Source organism: Crocuta crocuta, unplaced genomic scaffold, assembly GCF_008692635.1.
Source record: "Crocuta crocuta isolate KB4526 unplaced genomic scaffold, BGI_CrCroc_1.0 scaffold47, whole genome shotgun sequence".
Classification (NCBI taxonomy): Eukaryota; Metazoa; Chordata; class Mammalia; order Carnivora; family Hyaenidae; genus Crocuta; species Crocuta crocuta.
Window position 1 is genome coordinate 552,546 of NW_027531995.1, and position 19,164 is coordinate 571,709.

The following is a 19,164-nucleotide window of genomic DNA, read 5'->3' on the forward strand; positions in this document are numbered from 1 at the left end:
GCTCAAACCCACAGTCCGTGAGATCATGACCTGAGCTGAAGTCGGACGCTTAACCGACTGAGCCACCCAGGCGCCCCCAAAACACTTCTTTTGTTGTTCATACGGTTCAAGGAGAATGAAAGGAAAACCTAATGTAGATATGTGGTAAATAAGCTTTGCATTCCTTTTTGATTGTGGCATGAATGTTGTCGTGCTTATGGTTCATGGTTGAGAGAGGATTGTAGTACTGTGAATGATGAATGGTGAGTGATAACTTGCACATGGGAAGTAATGAAGTAGGTAGAGAATCTTTGGAGTATAGATTTATGATCCCTTAACTCCACCATCCAGATTCATTTTAAAATTGTGCACAGATTAATGATGACTAGAAGTTGTGAAAGTAAGTCCCCTTTGATCGGCTTCATTATATAACTAATGTACATAAGGGATCTTCTTTTCTTCTTTTCTTTCTTTCATTCTTTCTGTCTGCCTGTCTTTCTGTCTTTTTCTTTCTGTCTGTCTTTTTCTCTTTCTTGTTTAAAATAATAGAAAAACAGTAGGGAATTAAAAAGCAGAAAGAGAAGTAATATACAAATATATTCACAAAGATATGGCATGAATTTCCTTTCTGTAATTCTTGCCTGGGAGTTGGGAGAAATAGTTATGAGAAATGTGTCATTCATCTTTTACATATCCCACTGTAATAATGTCACTATAATTGGGATTTTAAAAAAAGAAAATTTTTCTACTTTGCTGACTGAAAATACCTTTTCATTTGTGGCCTGCATCGTGCTAAATTCTTCTCAGTAGAAAATAATGCCATTATGAGTTTCTAATGTGCATAATATTAATATAATCTTAGTTTCGTTATAATCACCTTTGTTATTTAAGGTTTAAGAAAATCTACGAATATCCTTAAAAATCCTTGAATTATTATATGACTTTAGAGTTGTGTACACCTTAATGATATTTAGTAACTTCATAGGTTTTATAGAGTTAAAAGAAATTAAAACCCCCATCTTGAGATCAGTGTCCTCCGGGACTGGGTAGCAATCGTCAGTTCGTCAGTTCGTCAGTTGCTGCCGTGAGTGTCGGAGCACGGTCATTTCCATCTGGTGGGGGGCTGGTAAAGAGGGTGTAGGGGCCAGAAGTCGGACTTGTCTTCTTAATGTTCTGTTAAACTATTTTCCAGTTGCTATGAACCTGTTTTAAACAGGGGGAAAGGGAAAACCCAAGTAATCAAGTTGGAAAAGAGTTCTCTAGAAATTACTCCTATAGATTGTGTTGATTTTGTCTGAGTATTAAGCTTTTGTTTTAACAATGCCTTCATAGTTGTGGGCTTGTTGAAGCAAGTTCAGCTTTCCATTCATGCTATTTCTGTCCTATTTTTTTACTCTGTTATCTCTCATTTATTTTAGGTTTAGCAGTTTCCCTACAGCTATTGCATGGAGACATTGAACAAATCAGAAGAGAATACTCATCAGTATTTTCTCATGGAGTGTCTATAACAAGGAAGTTGGGTTTTTCTAATATCATTATGCCTGGTAAGTGACGTGGGATGGACCGAGGGTTGACATATGGTTGTTATGTCTGTTTTTGACACTTGAGAAATTTTCATTTGTCAGTTTCAAAGAATTCAAATGGACCATGCTGTAGAAGGAAATGAGGTGTATGATAATAAATAAGCAAAAGTTTTTTTAAGTATCTTTACATTTTATTAATGTGGGTAAGTTGTAAGGCCATGCATTCTTTATGAGCACGATAAGAAGGAAAACTGAGATAGTATCCAGAAAATACTTCCTTTGGTAGAAAACATTANAATAATCAACCACATTTGATTTCATGGAAAGTAAGCCTTTTTTTCCTACACTACTGCTCTGTACACTGAGCTTAATCATGAGAAATAGGTTACTTTGTGACAGAGTCTAGATTAATTAATGTCTATGCCTTTGTTTAAAATTAGATATCATATCATTATAATTGGCTCTTAAACATCTAGGCAGATAAAAATGTTCAGTTGAATGATTGCTTCTTTTAATAAGAGGAAAAGTTCTCCTTTAGCAATTTCATTTTTGGTACATATATTAAGGACTGGAAAAAAGTGATTGTAAAACATTATTGATATATTTAGCAAAATTAAAAATCTAACCTAATTGTTCAGCTTATTGGTTGTCATAAATTCCAGTTTGTTGGTTTGTTTTTAATCTTCCCTGAACTTTCAAATTCCCTCAGTTATTTTTCCTTATTTTAATATTCCTAACATATGCTTAACCCATTCTGCTTTATATTTTATTTATATGCGCATGTCTTACGTTCAGTCTCATACATATCCTTCTAACCCACCTTCCACCTTCCTCTTAAGTTGGAAGTTACCTCCATACCCAAAGTGGCCAGTTTGAATTGCGGTAGGAGAAAGATAGTGTACAAATAAACTTTGTATTTTTTAATGTAATTTTAAAAATTTTATTTGAGTATAATTGGTATACAATGTTATATTAGATTCAGGGGTACAACACATAAAATTTTAGAAGAGGTGCCAGCTCCAGAGATAGCATGTAAGGTGAGGACAGAGAACTTGGCTGACTAGGAAAAGAACAGAAAGAAAAATACAGCTCTGTGAACATACCCTGTGTCATAAATAACCACTCCTGAAAGGGTAGGGCTAATCCTCAGGCAGTTGGAATGGATGAATATTTGATGAGTCTCTCCTTTGTAGTGATGAGTAGTTTCTTCATCTTAATGCATTATTTCTTGTTCTGGTGACTCCAACCTGTGGATTTTTGTCATTTTAATTAAGGACCACAATAAAAATAGGATCAAGAATTTCCTTGATTAAAAACTAATTAGTACTGCAAAAGCTCTGTGGGTTAGTTCCTTTGGATTCATGCTATATCATGTTTTTGCTTTGTCTTATTGAAAGTACACCCACACTTGAATGCTTCATGTTGAGTGTTGTGGGTATTTTTTTCCTTTTAATTTTTTTATGCCAACTGAGTTGATGATCTAGGAAGAGCCAAGTACATTGTGGTGAAGCCCTCAGTTCATTTGGCCTTTCCAGTTCTTGACTTTCAGTGAGCTCTTCAATCTGAAGAAATTGAGTCATCTCGAAATGATAGTACCTTCCCCTCTCCTCCAAGTTGATTTCACTAGGGAAGACAAATGAAATCATTATACCTCAGGCTTTCATCTATAACTTCTAAACCTCGAGAATGAAAACTGTCGTATTTTCTAACCAAATTTTAGAATGTGTTCTTTTTAAATGCAAAGTTTTCCTTCTCCCTCATGGTATTTTGTCTGTTTTCCTCTGTCATTTCTTCATTCCCTTCCCTTATCTACTAGCTGGCTCCTCCCTGTTTTCCCCTAAATGGGTCCTCTTTACCCTTTGCATTCCTCTCATCTCTATGGCACCTATTATTTAGAGTACATTCATGTATTTCTCTTTTCCTGTTCATATCTATGTTCTTCCCTAACACATACTATTTTTCTATCTTGGATTTTATTTTCTTTCTTCCTTCCTCCGCCCCCGCCTCCATCTTGTATTTTCTTAAGCATTGTCTCTGACTGAATGCTTTTCTTTTTACATTATTTTATCTTCTGTTAAGTATTCAGTTTATGTTAAAAAAAAATCACTGATGGTTAAATAAATTTGCCCAATAGGGCAAAACCAGAATCCTAGTCACTTTCTTTCTTCTATCCCCTACCCTGAATAGCATGATACCTTTGCTCTTCATTACCCTTCAGATCTTTTCTTCCTTTACACATTATGTTACCAGTGTCTCTAATTGGATCCTTTGATGAGAAGTCCTAGTAAATTGATCTTCACTTGCAAAAAATCACAGGACGTCAGGAATTTTCTTAAGTCCATCTGACTATGTGAAAGCATTGTTTGTTGTACCCCAGATGTGAACAGTGTTCTCCCCAACAGGAGGGACCAGTCTTAGGTACCGTGTCTGGCATGCACTGCTATTCTACAAATATCAGCTTCTGATAATGTTAGTGATGATGGTGATCGTGTGGGTGAGTATTTTGAAGGCAAAATGACAGGAGTGGGAAGAGAAAAGAAACACCAGTAATGAGTGGGGGTAGTGGAAGAGCATGAGTCAGGAAGAAATAGCTGCTGGGACAGATGGATTATAACACGTTAGTTTGTCTTCATTTTCCTGCCTTTGGGTTTTAAAAGGAACCAATAGCACCGCATAAAACTATCCCAAAGCTACATGCATTGTGTCGCCATCAAACTGTCCAGACCACTTATTCTCCCACCCTTCATTCTTTGTGGTTATTGAGGGACAGATGCTTCTCCATTCTGTTGCCTTCAATCACCCAACTCAGAAGGAGTGGGGGCGGGGAGGGCGAAAAAGGATAGATAGGTAAAAATGGCATGAAGATGTAATTAAAGTTTCAGGGTGCCTGCCAGGTNATTTAACCTAATTCTGACAGCTCTCTGACACATTCTCTTGGACCCACACACCAGAAAGTGTGAGGACATAATGATACAGTACTGTCCTGTCCTTCATTTCCTCAATCTTTGCCCCTTGGGTATACCTCATCAGATTGGAACCCCAGGGAATTTTTTTTAACAAATTTTCCTGATGTTTTAACCACTTAATTGAAAACCAAGCAAACAAACTAACAAACCACTTCTTTTTTTTTTAATATTTTATTTATTTCTGAGAAAGCGAGAGAGAGACAGCATGAGCAGAGGTGGGTCAGAGAAAGAGAGAGACACAGAATCAGAAACAGGCTCCAGGCTCTGAGCTAGCTGTCAGCACAGAGCCCGACGCGGGGCTCAAACCCACAGTCCGTGAGATCATGACCTGAGCTGAAGTCGGACGCTTAACCGACTGAGCCACCCAGGCGCCCCCAAAACACTTCTTTTGTTGTTCATACGGTTCAAGGAGAATGAAAGGAAAACCTAATGTAGATATGTGGTAAATAAGCTTTGCATTCCTTTTTGATTGTGGCATGAATGTTGTCGTGCTTATGGTTCATGGTTGAGAGAGGATTGTAGTACTGTGAATGATGAATGGTGAGTGATAACTTGCACATGGGAAGTAATGAAGTAGGTAGAGAATCTTTGGAGTATAGATTTATGATCCCTTAACTCCACCATCCAGATTCATTTTAAAATTGTGCACAGATTAATGATGACTAGAAGTTGTGAAAGTAAGTCCCCTTTGATCGGCTTCATTATATAACTAATGTACATAAGGGATCTTCTTTTCTTCTTTTCTTTCTTTCATTCTTTCTGTCTGCCTGTCTTTCTGTCTTTTTCTTTCTGTCTGTCTTTTTCTCTTTCTTGTTTAAAATAATAGAAAAACAGTAGGGAATTAAAAAGCAGAAAGAGAAGTAATATACAAATATATTCACAAAGATATGGCATGAATTTCCTTTCTGTAATTCTTGCCTGGGAGTTGGGAGAAATAGTTATGAGAAATGTGTCATTCATCTTTTACATATCCCACTGTAATAATGTCACTATAATTGGGATTTTAAAAAAAGAAAATTTTTCTACTTTGCTGACTGAAAATACCTTTTCATTTGTGGCCTGCATCGTGCTAAATTCTTCTCAGTAGAAAATAATGCCATTATGAGTTTCTAATGTGCATAATATTAATATAATCTTAGTTTCGTTATAATCACCTTTGTTATTTAAGGTTTAAGAAAATCTACGAATATCCTTAAAAATCCTTGAATTATTATATGACTTTAGAGTTGTGTACACCTTAATGATATTTAGTAACTTCATAGGTTTTATAGAGTTAAAAGAAATTAAAACCCCCATCTTGAGATCAGTGTCCTCCGGGACTGGGTAGCAATCGTCAGTTCGTCAGTTCGTCAGTTGCTGCCGTGAGTATAAGAGCACGGTCATTTCCATCTGGTGGGGGGCTGGTAAAGAGGGTGTAGGGGCCAGAAGTCGGACTTGTCTTCTTAATGTTCTGTTAAACCATTTTCCAGTTGCTATGAACCTGTTTTAAACAGGGGGAAAGGGAAAACCCAAGTAATCAAGTTGGAAAAGAGTTCTCTAGAAATTACTCCTATAGATCGTGTTGATTTTGTCTGAGTATTAAGCTTTTGTTTTAACAATGCCTTCATAGTTGTGGGCTTGTTGAAGCAAGTTCAGCTTTCCATTCATGCTATTTCTGTCCTATTTTTTTACTCTGTTATCTCTCATTTATTTTAGGTTTAGCAGTTTCCCTACAGCTATTGCATGGAGACATTGAACAAATCAGAAGAGAATACTCATCAGTATTTTCTCATGGAGTGTCTATAACAAGGAAGTTGGGTTTTTCTAATATCATTATGCCTGGTAAGTGACGTGGGATGGACCGAGGGTTGACATATGGTTGTTATGTCTGTTTTTGACACTTGAGAAATTTTCACATTTGTCAGTTTCAAAGAGTTCAAATGGACCATGCTGTAGAAGGAAATGAGGTGTATGATAATAAATAAGCAAAAGTTTTTTTAAGTATCTTTACATTTTATTAATGTGGGTAAGTTGTAAGGCCATGCATTCTTTATGAGCACGATAAGAAGGAAAACTGAGATAGTATCCAGAAAATACTTCCTTTGGTAGAAAACATTAATAAAGTCAGTAAAGTCACTAAGGGGAAATTCTTACAGGTTTTGATATGAATAATTATTGAGCAGCAATTTGACCTTCCTAGAGAATTTTTCTACCCAAGAAATATATAAGCTTATATATATATATAATATATATTATATATATTATATATATATAATTATAGTTCTCTTTGAGAACTAGTTCTCTTTGAGATCTATTTTTCAGATTTATTTTAGGTACCTAAAAGAACTTAAAAAAAATGTTCATTTCTAGGTGGAGAGGGTAGCAGTTAATGAGTGTCACACACACTATCCAAGTAACTTCCAGGTAATAGTATTTCGCAGTGCCCCGCATCCCACCCTCTGCAACCAAGAGAGAAGTAGACCAAATGAACTCATCTCAAATTGTTGACAGTGTGTTTAGAAGTGAGATCCTGTACATCTCTGTTAAGTCCCACGTGTGGAAGCACGTGCAGGAAGTCACACCTGCCATGGCCTTTGGCAGAGCTGGAAGAGGGCTGCTAGGTCTGCTGTGGATAGAGACCTAACACGAGGCAGAAAATGCCCGCCATTGCCCTGTTACAGCATCTTGTGATCTTTCTGTGCAAACCTGTTGGTGCGAGCAGGCTAACAGAGAGACCAGAAGGTTTGCCGAGCTGACCTGACCTGCCATAAGGACCCATTCTGCTTGGGCATCCCATGCTACTCTTGTTGAAAATGATTGTGTATATAGAACCGTTGACTTGGTGGCCAGTGATTCAGTGGCTTCTGCACCCCTTCCTTATTTCCTTCGGTTGCTATAAATAACTGGTATTTTCCTTTGTAACAAAAAAAAGAAAAAAATTTCATGCCACTGGGAAGCAAATTGATGGGCAAATCTAATATAAAAAACATATTTTCAGACAGAATGCAGACAGCTGCTGGAAGAATTCCTCAGCTTGGTCTCTGGGCAGTATCATTGAGAAGTGGAAAAATATAAAGCAACATGACACTTCACCAGCTGAATAATTGTCTGGGATGTGCTGTGCTCATGCCGCCTTTGTCTGGCTCTAATGATGGAAATGAACTTTCTCTGGAATAAAGCTCGCTCTTGTCCCTTTGCCGTACCACATTATAGTGGCAATGGTCACCCTGCCCAGGGGATCAGTCCTTCTGGACACAGGTTTGCAGTGCCAGGGATGCCAAGAGAGGATTTTAAAGCACCTGCCCCTTTTTCTTTTCTCCTTTTTCTTGTGTGGCTGCCTAATCTTCCAAATTAGATGAAGAAGGGAGAGATATGTGTATTGACACAAACAGCTGAAAGCAATTTTAAAACTGAGTGGAATTTTTACATTGACAAACACTGCTCATTGTTTTGGTTCCCTTTGTTATTTTCAGAATGTTGACTTGTCAGTTAATTCTCACTGGTGGCTCTAATGAAAACTTGAGCTGAATTCTTCAATGAGAAAATGTATGAGGACAACATTTCTAATGCCAATATTGTACTGAAAGTCTGCTGGCATGATTGTTTTTCTTTTCTTTTCATTGTCTAGACTCATCCTTCAGAGTTGATTTGTGTTCTGATGGGGGTCGGGGCTGGTGAAGCCCATACTTATCCCCACAGGCCAAGTTCATCAACATAGTCCCTGCCTCTCTGCAGAAGGAGTTCTCTGTGGTCTTGACACTAACAGGAGCACACACAAAACTCCTTTTGAGGATCATAGGATGTAATCAGTGCCAGACTCTTTTTGGGAAGGGAAAACACAGAAGCAGAAACTCTCCCCTTGGTCTGGCTGTTGTAGGGTCACATCTCTAAGATGTCACCTAGTGTGAGGAGGTGATCTGGCCATGCACTTTCAAGCTAGCATGACCCTACCCTGTTGTTAAGCATTGGCTATCCAGCAGTTTGTTTCTTAGGGTGTCCAGTTTTCAAAGAATATAAGTCACTTTCTTTGAAGTTCCATCACTACTACCTACAAACCAAATAATTCTGCATAAAGTTCCATGGTCTGGTCTCTGAGCCCATGATGGGGAGAGCAGCAAAAATATTTCAATCTGTGCTCTCCAGTAGAAATGTAATGAGAGAACCATAAATAGAATTTTAACTTTCCTAGTAAGTTAAGAGTAGGAGCAAAGAGTTGAAATTTTAATAATATGTTTTATTTAACCCATTACATCTAATATATTATCATTTCAATAGATAATTCATATAAAAAATTCTTATTGAGCTATCTTGCACTCTCTTTTTTACCCTCCATCCATGGAGGCTGGTGAGTATTGTACATTTACAGCACATCTCTTTCCAGCCAAGTCACATTTCCATACTCAGCTGCCACATGTGGCAGTGGTTACAGTGTTGGACAGCTTGCCTCTAAATGTCTTAACAGACTGTGCAGCGTAGGACCTGGGCCATTGCTGAATATCGGCAAGGACTAAGTTTCCATCCAGCAGACATTTCAGAGCGAAGCTGGCTGATGTGTCGGGAATGTCACGGAAGGTCTGGCTGTGCCTCCCTCAGCCTGAAGGCCCATTCTTACTGAGTTTGAGGTTCCTTTAGGCAACATGGTCATTGCTTTCATCATTGCCTCCTGACTTTACCTTCCCCATTTGTGCCTTGTTCCCTTGGAAACTTGTTCTCATGTATCAACTGGTTAAGCTGTCATTCTTTGTTAGGGAACCACTAATTAATACCTTTCGATACATTCAGTCTTCGTAGGAGATCTTTGAAGCTCCTAACCCTAAGAGGAATTGGGTAAAACTGTGGAGTGATGGGTGAGGGAGGGGTTGAAATTAGGAAGGTAGAGGCTCACTCTGAAAACAATTAGCACAGCTCAGGTTTCGTATGGTTGCCAGTAGTAGTAGCTTTTACTGTCATCTCAAGGTTTATTTAAGTTCTTTTCTCAAGTGTCATTCAGTGTAAGCCTCCTTTTTCTTTGGTTTTTCTTTGGTCGTTAGGTGATAGTTCGCCTAAGGCAAATTTCTGTTTGGTCAAAGCTGACTAGATAATGATTTGCACACTGGGGTAAGAGGAATGTTGCACATATGTTTGCCTCGTGTTTAAGGGGATATGCAGTTTTGTTCTTTTAAATATAAATGTTATTCTTTATCACTTACTGACAGAGACATATCAGCAGATGGAATTTGCCTTCTTTTGGCAAAAGGAGGTAGGAACCAGTGTGATAGGATTCGATATTCCTTAAAATACGTCCTAAATCCAACCAAAGCTCACTACCCCTCGCTCCAAGTCACTGGTCCTCCATGTGTGCGACCAGTTGACTGAGACCTGAACTCCACGATGATGCTAGAGGAAGGGGTCATGGTCTTTCCATCAATGAATGCCACAGTGATCAGGTTCAGGATCATCCATATTATACTGAGGTGGGCTTCCAGCCCCAAAGCAGAATGGTGCCTCCAAAATTTTGAATCTTACAGGCACCATTACACAAGGGTGTAGGACTTTCCCCAGCTGGTCCTGTCAGATACCTGTGCCTTCTCCTAGAGTATGCTGGGCATCAGGACACCACAGCCCACGTCTACTCCTGTCTTTATGCAACACTGTTGTGGGAAGCCTATCATGGGTGCTATTATAGCATTTGCCATTGTTTGCTTAATAGTCATAAGCAAAAATTGAAAAGCTACCCACCCAAAAAGTTCAATATCTCATAATACCCTCCTAAAATAAAACAAAACAAAAATGAGAATGACACAAAAAAGAAAGAAAACACTGATAGGTTTCACTGAAATGTACTGTATGTGTGAAATCCAAAGTTTGGTTTTCAGCCCATCCACATATTTTCCCTTTCTGTTGCTGCTTTGATTTCCAGCCACCTGGGTTCTGGTCCCTGTCCCTGCCCCCACCCACTAAGGTATCATGAAGTGATAGAATCTTGGGTATGGTTGGCATACGTAATATAGTATGTACGAGATTTTTATGGCTGCTCTTACAAATTGTCACAAGAGGGATGGCCTAAAATACCACAAAAGTATTATCTTCCAGTCTGGAGATCAAAAGTTTGTACAGGTCTGACTTGGCTAGAATCCAGGTCTTTCGGCAGGGCCGCATTTCTTCTGATGGCTGTAAGGGAGAATTCATTACCTTGCCTTACCCAGCTTCCGGAAATTGCTTACACTCCTTGCCTCATGGCCTCCACATCATTTCAATGTCTGCTTCCTTCATCTTATTCCCTTCTCAGACTCTGGCTCTCCTGCCTCCATCTCTCCCTTTTAATTTTTTTAGTGTTTTTATTTTTGAGAGAAAGAGACAGAGTGCAAGTTGGAGAGGGAGACACAGAATCCGAAGAGCTGTCAGCACTGAGCCTGATGCCGAGTTCAAACTGGTGAACCGCAAGATCATGACGTGAGCCAAAGTTGGTCACTTAACTGACTGAGCCACCCAGGTGCCCCTCCATCTCCCTCTTAAAAGTACCCTTATAATTCTATTGAGCCTACCCTGATAATCCAAGAAAGTCTCCCCATCTCAAGATCCTTAATTTATAATCACCGCAAAGTCCCTTTTGCTGTGTAAGGCGACATACTCACAGGTTCCCAGGATTAGAACCTGGACATCTTTTGGAGGTACAGGAGGTGTCCTTATTCTTCCTACCACACACATAAAGAGCCATGCAGTCCAGTCATGTGTCCAGTGCATGAATTTCTCCCTCATCCATAGTGATGGTTTTCTGGCACATAACTTGAATGTTGATAATGACCAAGAAAGAACACAGATCTCAAAATGACGTCTTTGTGTTGCACCAGTTTCTATCTTCTATCCATTGGGTTGAGTTTTTCTACTTGAAACCTCAACATCTTTTAATTCACTTACTTCTCATGTCATCCTCATTCCTCGCTGATGGGTTCTGAGTCCTTTCTCTGTATTGTTTATGGTCCCAGTGATATCGTTCGTGTCTGTCCCTGTCCTGTAAAGATGGTGTCTAGAACTGAAATTGATGCCTCAAGACTGATCTGACCAACACAGAACAGAGTAGGACTAATACCTTCCATGTTCAAGGCACAGATCTTCTGGTGATGAAAGCTGAATTACACTGGGTTATTTGATGGCCACTCTCACCCTTTTGAATTACATTTTTTTTATGCTGAAAGTACTTGATTTTAATGTAAATTTAGAATAGGTTGGACATTTCTTAATATCTCTACATTTGTTTTCTTATCTGTAAAATGGAAATAAGAGGGCCTTCTTATAACATTGATGTGAGAATGTAATGAGCTTATTCTCTGTACAGTACTTGGCAAAGTACAGAACTACCATCTCTCTACTACCACCACCATCATCATCATTGTCATAATCTAGGTCCGCAAAATACCCTTCATCATACACATGTTGATGTGTTTTTTTAAAATTTTTTGTACATTTATTTATTTTTGAGAGACAGAGAGCAAGAGTGGGGGGGGGAGGGCAGAGAGAGAAGGAAACACAGACTCCAAAGTAGGCTTCAGGCTCTGAGCTGTCAGCACAGAGCCTGATGTGGGGCTCAAACTCATGACCCGTGAGATCATGACTTGAGCTGACTTCGGACGCTCAACTGACTGAGCTATCCAGGTGCCCCAATTTGTTTTTAACTGAAGGACAGGAACTTTTCTTTTCCACTTCCATAAATATTAACGAGTATCCAGCCTAGATAAAGCCCTTGGCTAGCCTGTGGCTGAGTGCAGTACTTTACTTGATGTGGCGAGCTTGTGCTCTGTGGCTTTATCCAAGGCATACACAGCATAGAATCAAAGATCAAGGTTTCAGCTAATGATGGAAACCTCTCGGCTATTGAGGTCAAGCCATAAGTTGATCCCATTTGACTGCAATCACTGAACTCTTTTGAATTTGTTCCCATTGTTGTGGCCTTATATTTTTCTGACTACAGTGATATTTTGAGAAGCCTTCACATGTGCAAAGCCAGTGGGCCTACTAAACAGAGGCAAGTGTTATGCACATCAAATTTACAGAGTATTAAATTTGAGAGGTACAAGGTGTTAATAAACATTGTCAGGAAAATAGCTTTTCACACGAGTGCTATGACTCCATTTCATACTCACTTTATGGTTTCTCTCTTAATTACCCAAGATGCTTTCTAACACCATTTGGGCTTATTAGTTTTCTCCAGAGCTGACCTCATGTGTATTGAGTTTAATTAGCACATGTTTCGGCTCTATTCTTCTGCATATTTTGGCAAGATGTGGTACCTTGCAGTGTTGGAACATAGCAAGCTGCAGAATTCCTGGGGAGACAGATCTAGAATGTCATCCAGGAGAAATATTCTCCTTGTCGTATATTCACTTTTCAGAGAAATCTTATTCGAGGCTAAAAAGTTTGCAGAAGGGGAAAAAGTTACAGGGGTAATGACTGTTAAAGACCAGAAAAGTGAAATACGTGCCTAAAGTGTTTGAATTTATGAATGTGTGTATTTCAGAAGTTCTTCTTAAATCCCAGCAACAGTGTAACATAACAAAGTAGTCTTATCCCTCCTACCACCTCCTTTACCCCTGCCTCTGCCTTTACCCCACTCCCATTTTAATAACTCAGAAACTTGAGGCTGGGAGGTTTGTATTACCCCATCTAGACTGATACCACACAGAGCAGACAGTGGAGAGATCTTTTATTCCGATCTTCCTGTTTAAGGGGTGCCCGAGTGGCTCAGTCAGTTAACTGATCTTCCTGTTTACCCTACATCCTTTAGACTTATTTGAATTCAGAATCTCTTCTGAATTCAGAAGAAATAGAAGAATCCAGCTATGGTGTAAGCTAAGCAGGCTTTATGGATTGGTTTGGGAAGCTAATGCCATTTTCAGCTTTTCTCCTTTGTCACTATATCCCATAGCTTACTCAGATCTCTCATAGTCTCAGTGAGGTCTTTTCTCATGTAACACCTGCTCTGCCCCTATTTAGCACTCCCTATGCCCCTTCTTGGTCTTACTGTTATCCCCAGCGCTTCCTGTTTTATGCAACATACTCTGTATTAAAGACCTCCCCATTACTAGAACCTAAGCTCTGTGGGAAAGGGATTTTTGCTCTGTTCACTGCTGGGTCTGCTAGGCCTAGAATAATACCTGGCATATAGTGGGTACATGGATAAAGAATTTCACAGCACTGGAAATACATTAATCTCTCCACCACCCCTATTCGTCTTTTAGGCCTCGCCTACTGACTGGGGAAAACAGGTCACCTTGCAAACCTCCCTCATCCCTTCTTGCCTTTGATAAAGTCAGAATTGCCATTCCTTCCAAGAGATGCAAGTGGAAGTCCCCTTTCCAGGAAACACTCGGCGTTTCGCAGGACAATTAAGCCCCATGTGGTTTGGACTAGCTAATTACTCATTACGAGAAATTCCTAAAGTAGAAACCCCTGTAGCTATACTTCCCATCAGTCAGTGTATGTTTTAGTCTGTCTATAAGCAGAGCCACTCGTTATAGGTCACCTATTCCAAGAAGCAAAGGAATTTTGCTATCGTTAAGAGACATCTTTTGCTCTAATGTACCTTGATGCGAGTGTTGCTTTTTTATCTGCCAGATCTGTTAGTGGGGAAACTATTGTCAAGAATTTCCTCCCAAACATATTGTTGAAATCGCACGTGTGCAGACCATTAGCGTACCAGGCCTATTTTGATTTTGTTCAAATTGGTTGATTTAGAGGCTGGAGTTTGTGAATGTATTCTTCATTTTGTAATGGTATTGTTAAATCATTAAAATGCACTTTTATTAAGGGTGTGTGTGTGTAGTAATAAATACATCAGTAAAAGCTAGCAAACTTAAAAAATTTACTGGGCCACTTTCTAAAACCTTAAAAAAAAGAGAGATGGCTCAAACCAAAAAAACGACAAATCGTACAAATATAATTTTAAGTGTGTTGAAATATATTGGTTTTTCTCCTGGAACTCCAAGTTCATTGCCTCCCCAAATTGATTTGTATGAGAGAACTAGAAATTCATAAGCCAGAGACCACTGTGTCAGCTATTTCCAGTGTATTTTCTACGTACTCTTTCTAAAGGGTGGTTTAGATTTCATCCTTTACCGGAGTTACTCATTTTCTCTGTTTTATGCCCCATCTGTTTCCTGGTCAGTCCAGGTCATTGGCAAATGATGCCATCATCAAAAGTTGGTCTTAATGGAGGATGGTGACCGGTCACACTGGTATTCCCCCATGGTTTTGAAAGCTGGGGTCCTTTCTTGTATGCACTCTGTCAGGAAGTCTTACAAATCTCCCAATTTTTGTGAGCTTATTTGTATTTCTATTGTTCCTTCTAGTGATCTGCTTTTCTTTTTGTGGAAAGGTTTTTTACTAGGAAAAAAAAAGTATTGCTTTTGATTCTTCTACTGTTCAAAAACTATATTAAGTAAAAGTGAATTCAACATTGCCAGACTTACCAATATTTATCGTCAAAAACCTTCTGGTACCATTTTGTTTACTTCTTTCTCTCTCACCATTTACCCTTAATCTAATTCTCATAGGAAAGGTAGAAGCATGCTGTTGGTGTATTTGCCTAAGTTTGGTCATTGGCATCACATTTCTTTCTTCTTGCAGCAATAAGTTTTATAAATAACCAATTGAGAAAAAATATAAGTGATATATGTGTTCCTAGAATATGGCAGTTTGGATCTCATTTGTTTTATAGCTTGATGGTAAGGAACAGCAAGCCAACTTTGTCCGCATAACTGAATTATTCTGCATCTGTGTTCATAAAGCCTAACCTGGATTCTTCCAGCAGTGAGGTCATTTTGTCTGTGAATTTAGAAAAAAGATTTAAATTGTAACTCTACCCTTTGCAATCCTGTCATTTTATTCCATTTGGGTATTTCTTCTCTAAGTGTTGTGTCTGTAAAATATTGAGACTGGGCTTCTTTGCACCACCCTGCTAGGCTGTCATTTTGTAATCACACCTCATAAATGAAATGAGGGAAATATTGAAAAATGGTGAGGCTTGACAGCACCTTAATTCTTAGTCCCCGTATTCACCTCCTAAAGGTACATTTTCAGTGTTGCAAATTCAAACGAGCAGAGGCTGCCTTTACTTTTCTTGGATATTGGCAATGAGGGTGGGAGTCCTTTTATAAAAGTATAAATATAATATATCTTACTTTTATATGTATGTCATAGCAGTGCCTTTTATGAACTAAAATTTGTATTGATAGAGTACTTTATTACACTTACTATTTATATGTGTGTGTGTATATATATACACACATACATACATACACTCATATACACATTTATCTATAAAAACATGGTTTTAATTTTCCTACTAGGTGAAATGAGGAATGATTTATACATCACTATAGAAAGGGGTGAATTTGAAAAAGGAGGGAAGAGCGTGGCCAGAAATGTGGAGGTCACTATGTTCATTGTGGAGAGTAGTGGCCAGATCTTAAAGGTACGTGAATATTGGATACTTTCTGGTAAAACAGTTCCACATCATTGTTTGGAACAATGACATTGTTTGGGGTTCATCTTTACTGTGATCGGTTAATTTCCAATTTTACAATCTTTTCCATCTTATTTTTCTTCTCCTCCCCAGTGCAGTTTTCTTTCCTTTTTTTAATCATTGAAATACCTTCCAGAAAAGAAAGTAGAGGAACAAAAAGGCTTTTATAGTTTGATTGTTTAATGAATTGGGGCAGTAATTTCCTCAGAACGAGCTATTCCTTAAATACAGCATTTTTAATATCATCCCACTCTCCCCCTTTCATCTGTCATAGTTTTGGAGATGAACACTTTGTCTTGGGCGACTGGTTAAAAAAATTAAAACTACCGCATTTAATTCTGTTTTCATTTTGATCAAAACAGGGCATGAGGAGTGGGGTATTCCTGCTGATTGGGTGATAGGAGTAGGTTCCTTAATGGAAGAAGCGTTTCGCATGAGCCGCAGAGCTTTGTGCATTTCCCAGGGGGGCACTGAACAGACTTGTGACTGCAGCAGGCTGAGGACTTAGCCGCATAGTTGAACTCCAAATTGGGCGTGCAATCACCCATCTTGCACTTGTCACCGAGGTCCACCCTTGGCACCGGAGGCCCTGGGAGATGGGCACGGAGATTAAATAGACACAGCCGCTAGCAGACGCAAGTGCAGAACAGCACGGCCAGGGACCGGGGAGGTGATTCTGCATGAAGTGCTGTTCGGGGAGCCTGCGGACAGAGCAAAGCAATAGCTCTGCTGTTTTTCAAATAATCTTTAAATGAAGCTGTCTTTAACCTGCATGTTTCCTTTGTTAGGATTTTATCTCCTTTGGCTCTGGAGAGCCGCCAGCTAGTGAGTACCACTCCTTTGTGCTCTATCATAACAACAGTCCCAGGTGGTCCGAACTGCTGAAACTTCCTATTCCTGTGGATAAATTCAGGGGCGCACACATCCGCTTTGAATTTCGGCATTGTTCCAGTAAGTGTTTTCTTGAGGTTGGCTCTTTTGTGTGGGGGTAGTGTACTTACTGAGGTATCGTGACAGTGTGGGCTACTGTGCAGAAAGTGTGACAAACCAGAGACCCTCGAGAGGGAGAAATGAAGGGGAGTGGAGTCCCAAAAGGTGAGTGGGCTCACTTCTTCTCAAAGAACTGGTAACATCTGTGGAAACACACAGGAAGGACAAGGAAGGAAAAAATACCTGTGGAAGTCTACAGGGTTCTTTGTAAGTTGTTCGTTTTCATAAAAATGAGTTTATCATTTTCATAGACCAGAAAGATTAGAAAGGGGAGACACAGAATTAATAACTTGTCTGGCTCAGGGTGTTTGAGGCAGTCCTGACCCACCTGCTGTTTCTTCAGCAGAGAGTTCATCCAGTTCTCAGACAGCTTAGAGGAACCCAGGAGGACTTTTCTAGGCCTGTGAAGTCCCTAGGAAAGCTTCTGATTGGCTCAGATATATATCTGATTTGCATATTTCTACATCACAGTGTGGTCTCAGACAGTATTCTAATGACAAGAAGGTAATGTCCCTCTGAATAGGCCTTAGAGATGACATGAAGTAATTGCTTCATTTTACAGGTTAAAAAAAACCCAAGATGTAGAGATGTTACGGGTTTTGCCCATGTGAACATTGCTGTCCCTAAAATTGTCATTTCTTGACATCTCTGTTTTAATTCTTATGCACTCTTTACCCACCGCCCCAGCCCCTGCTCCCAGCCCTTACCAGTCCCCAGTCACAGGGATCCCTGTGTCCCTGCTGTGTGTCTTAGACACTACCAGAAGTGTACATTGTGACTGTTCTGGTGAATCTTGCTTCGAGAACGGTGTAACATATGGGAGGTACAAAAGAATCACATTATTGGAGAAGCAGCAGACTCCTCTTTAGTCTGGAGTGAATGGGGGTGTTGAGCAGATAGATGTGCGGTGACTTCACCTGAGTGCTGTGTAATGCACCAGGATTTAGAGAAGGGAAGGACTGTCAGCTCTGGGGACGGTGGCATATTTTTAGAATTGGCTCAGGGACCTCCAGTAATTTTGCTTTTGTGCATGTTTCAGAATGTGAGGAGATGACTAGCAAGGTCTTACCATTCTTCCAAATTCCCAGAGGAGTGTCATGGAAAGGACTTGGAGGAGGAAAGCACAAAGCATCTGGAATGGTGCCATTGCTTTCCTTCCCCAATCTCTGTTATCAGTTCTCAGTTAAGCCTAGTACGAGCTTTGAGCTTTAAGGTGAGAAAAAGAGGAAAGCAAAAATGAAATGAGACAAAAGGGAGAAAGCATTTGGAGAAATTCATTTTGACAGAGAACTTGGAAAATGGAATAAAGGCTATTTTCAGTAAAACCTATTAGATCTTTCCTCTTGTCCTTATACTTCAAACATTGTTCATAGTGTTTTTTTTTAATATTCGTTGTTAAAATTCCGAAGAAATAGCACAAACGTGAAAAAGAAAAACCCCCATAATCCCCCCAACTATAAATAATCAGTGCAATCATTTTATCACATGAGCTTCCAGATATTTCTCTGTATACATATATTTATCCAAAAAGTATTTTTTATGACATGAGTTTACTGAACACCTACTGTGTGTCAAGCACTTTACTGGGCATTGGAGGTACATGAGTGAACACAACAGAATACCTCCTCTCATAGAGCTTTCGTGCTAGAAAGGGAAGACAGACAATATCTGAGCAAATAAATGCATACTATACCAGGTAGGGTAAGTGCAGTAAAGAAGATTATATCGGGTTTAAGTGTGGAAAGTGATGATGCTGTGTTGCCATTTTACAAAGGGCGGTCAGAAAGGAGCTCTCTAATAAGGAGATGTATCGGCAGAAACCTTAAAGAAATAAAGGCATGAGCCCTTGGGTATCTACGGGAAAAGAATATTACAGGTAGAGAGAGCAGTAAATAGAAAACACTTAGGTTGAAACCTGCTTGGCATTTTCAAGGAATAGCAAGGAGGCCAGAATGAGCAGCTGGGAGAGTTTGGAGAGGAGACCAGAGACATAGCAGGAGAGTCAGATCCCATATTGTCTTGTAAGTCAAGGGAATGACTTAGGACTTTGTCTGGAGGGAGGAGAGCTGTTAGAGGATTTAGATTTAGGAAAAGCCTGACTGCTTTGAGATGAGAGGTTGTAGGTAGGAATAGAAAAACATTTAGGGAGCTTTTGCAGTCCCCCAAGGAAGAGGTTAATGCGGTTTGCATTAGGATGGTAGTAGGTCAATTCTTTTTTGCAGATTTA

General features: G+C 39.4%; 1 protein-coding gene across 1 annotated transcript in view; it reads left to right on the forward strand.

Moving 5' to 3' along the window:
* DOCK4 (dedicator of cytokinesis 4) overlaps positions 1-19,164 on the forward strand; it is a 429,867-nt gene that overhangs the window by 254,798 nt on the left and 155,905 nt on the right. The window contains 3 exon segments of the mRNA XM_077775067.1: positions 1,398-1,523; positions 15,772-15,896; positions 16,736-16,898. Coding sequence (XP_077631193.1) covers positions 1,398-1,523; positions 15,772-15,896; positions 16,736-16,898 — 414 coding nt within the window.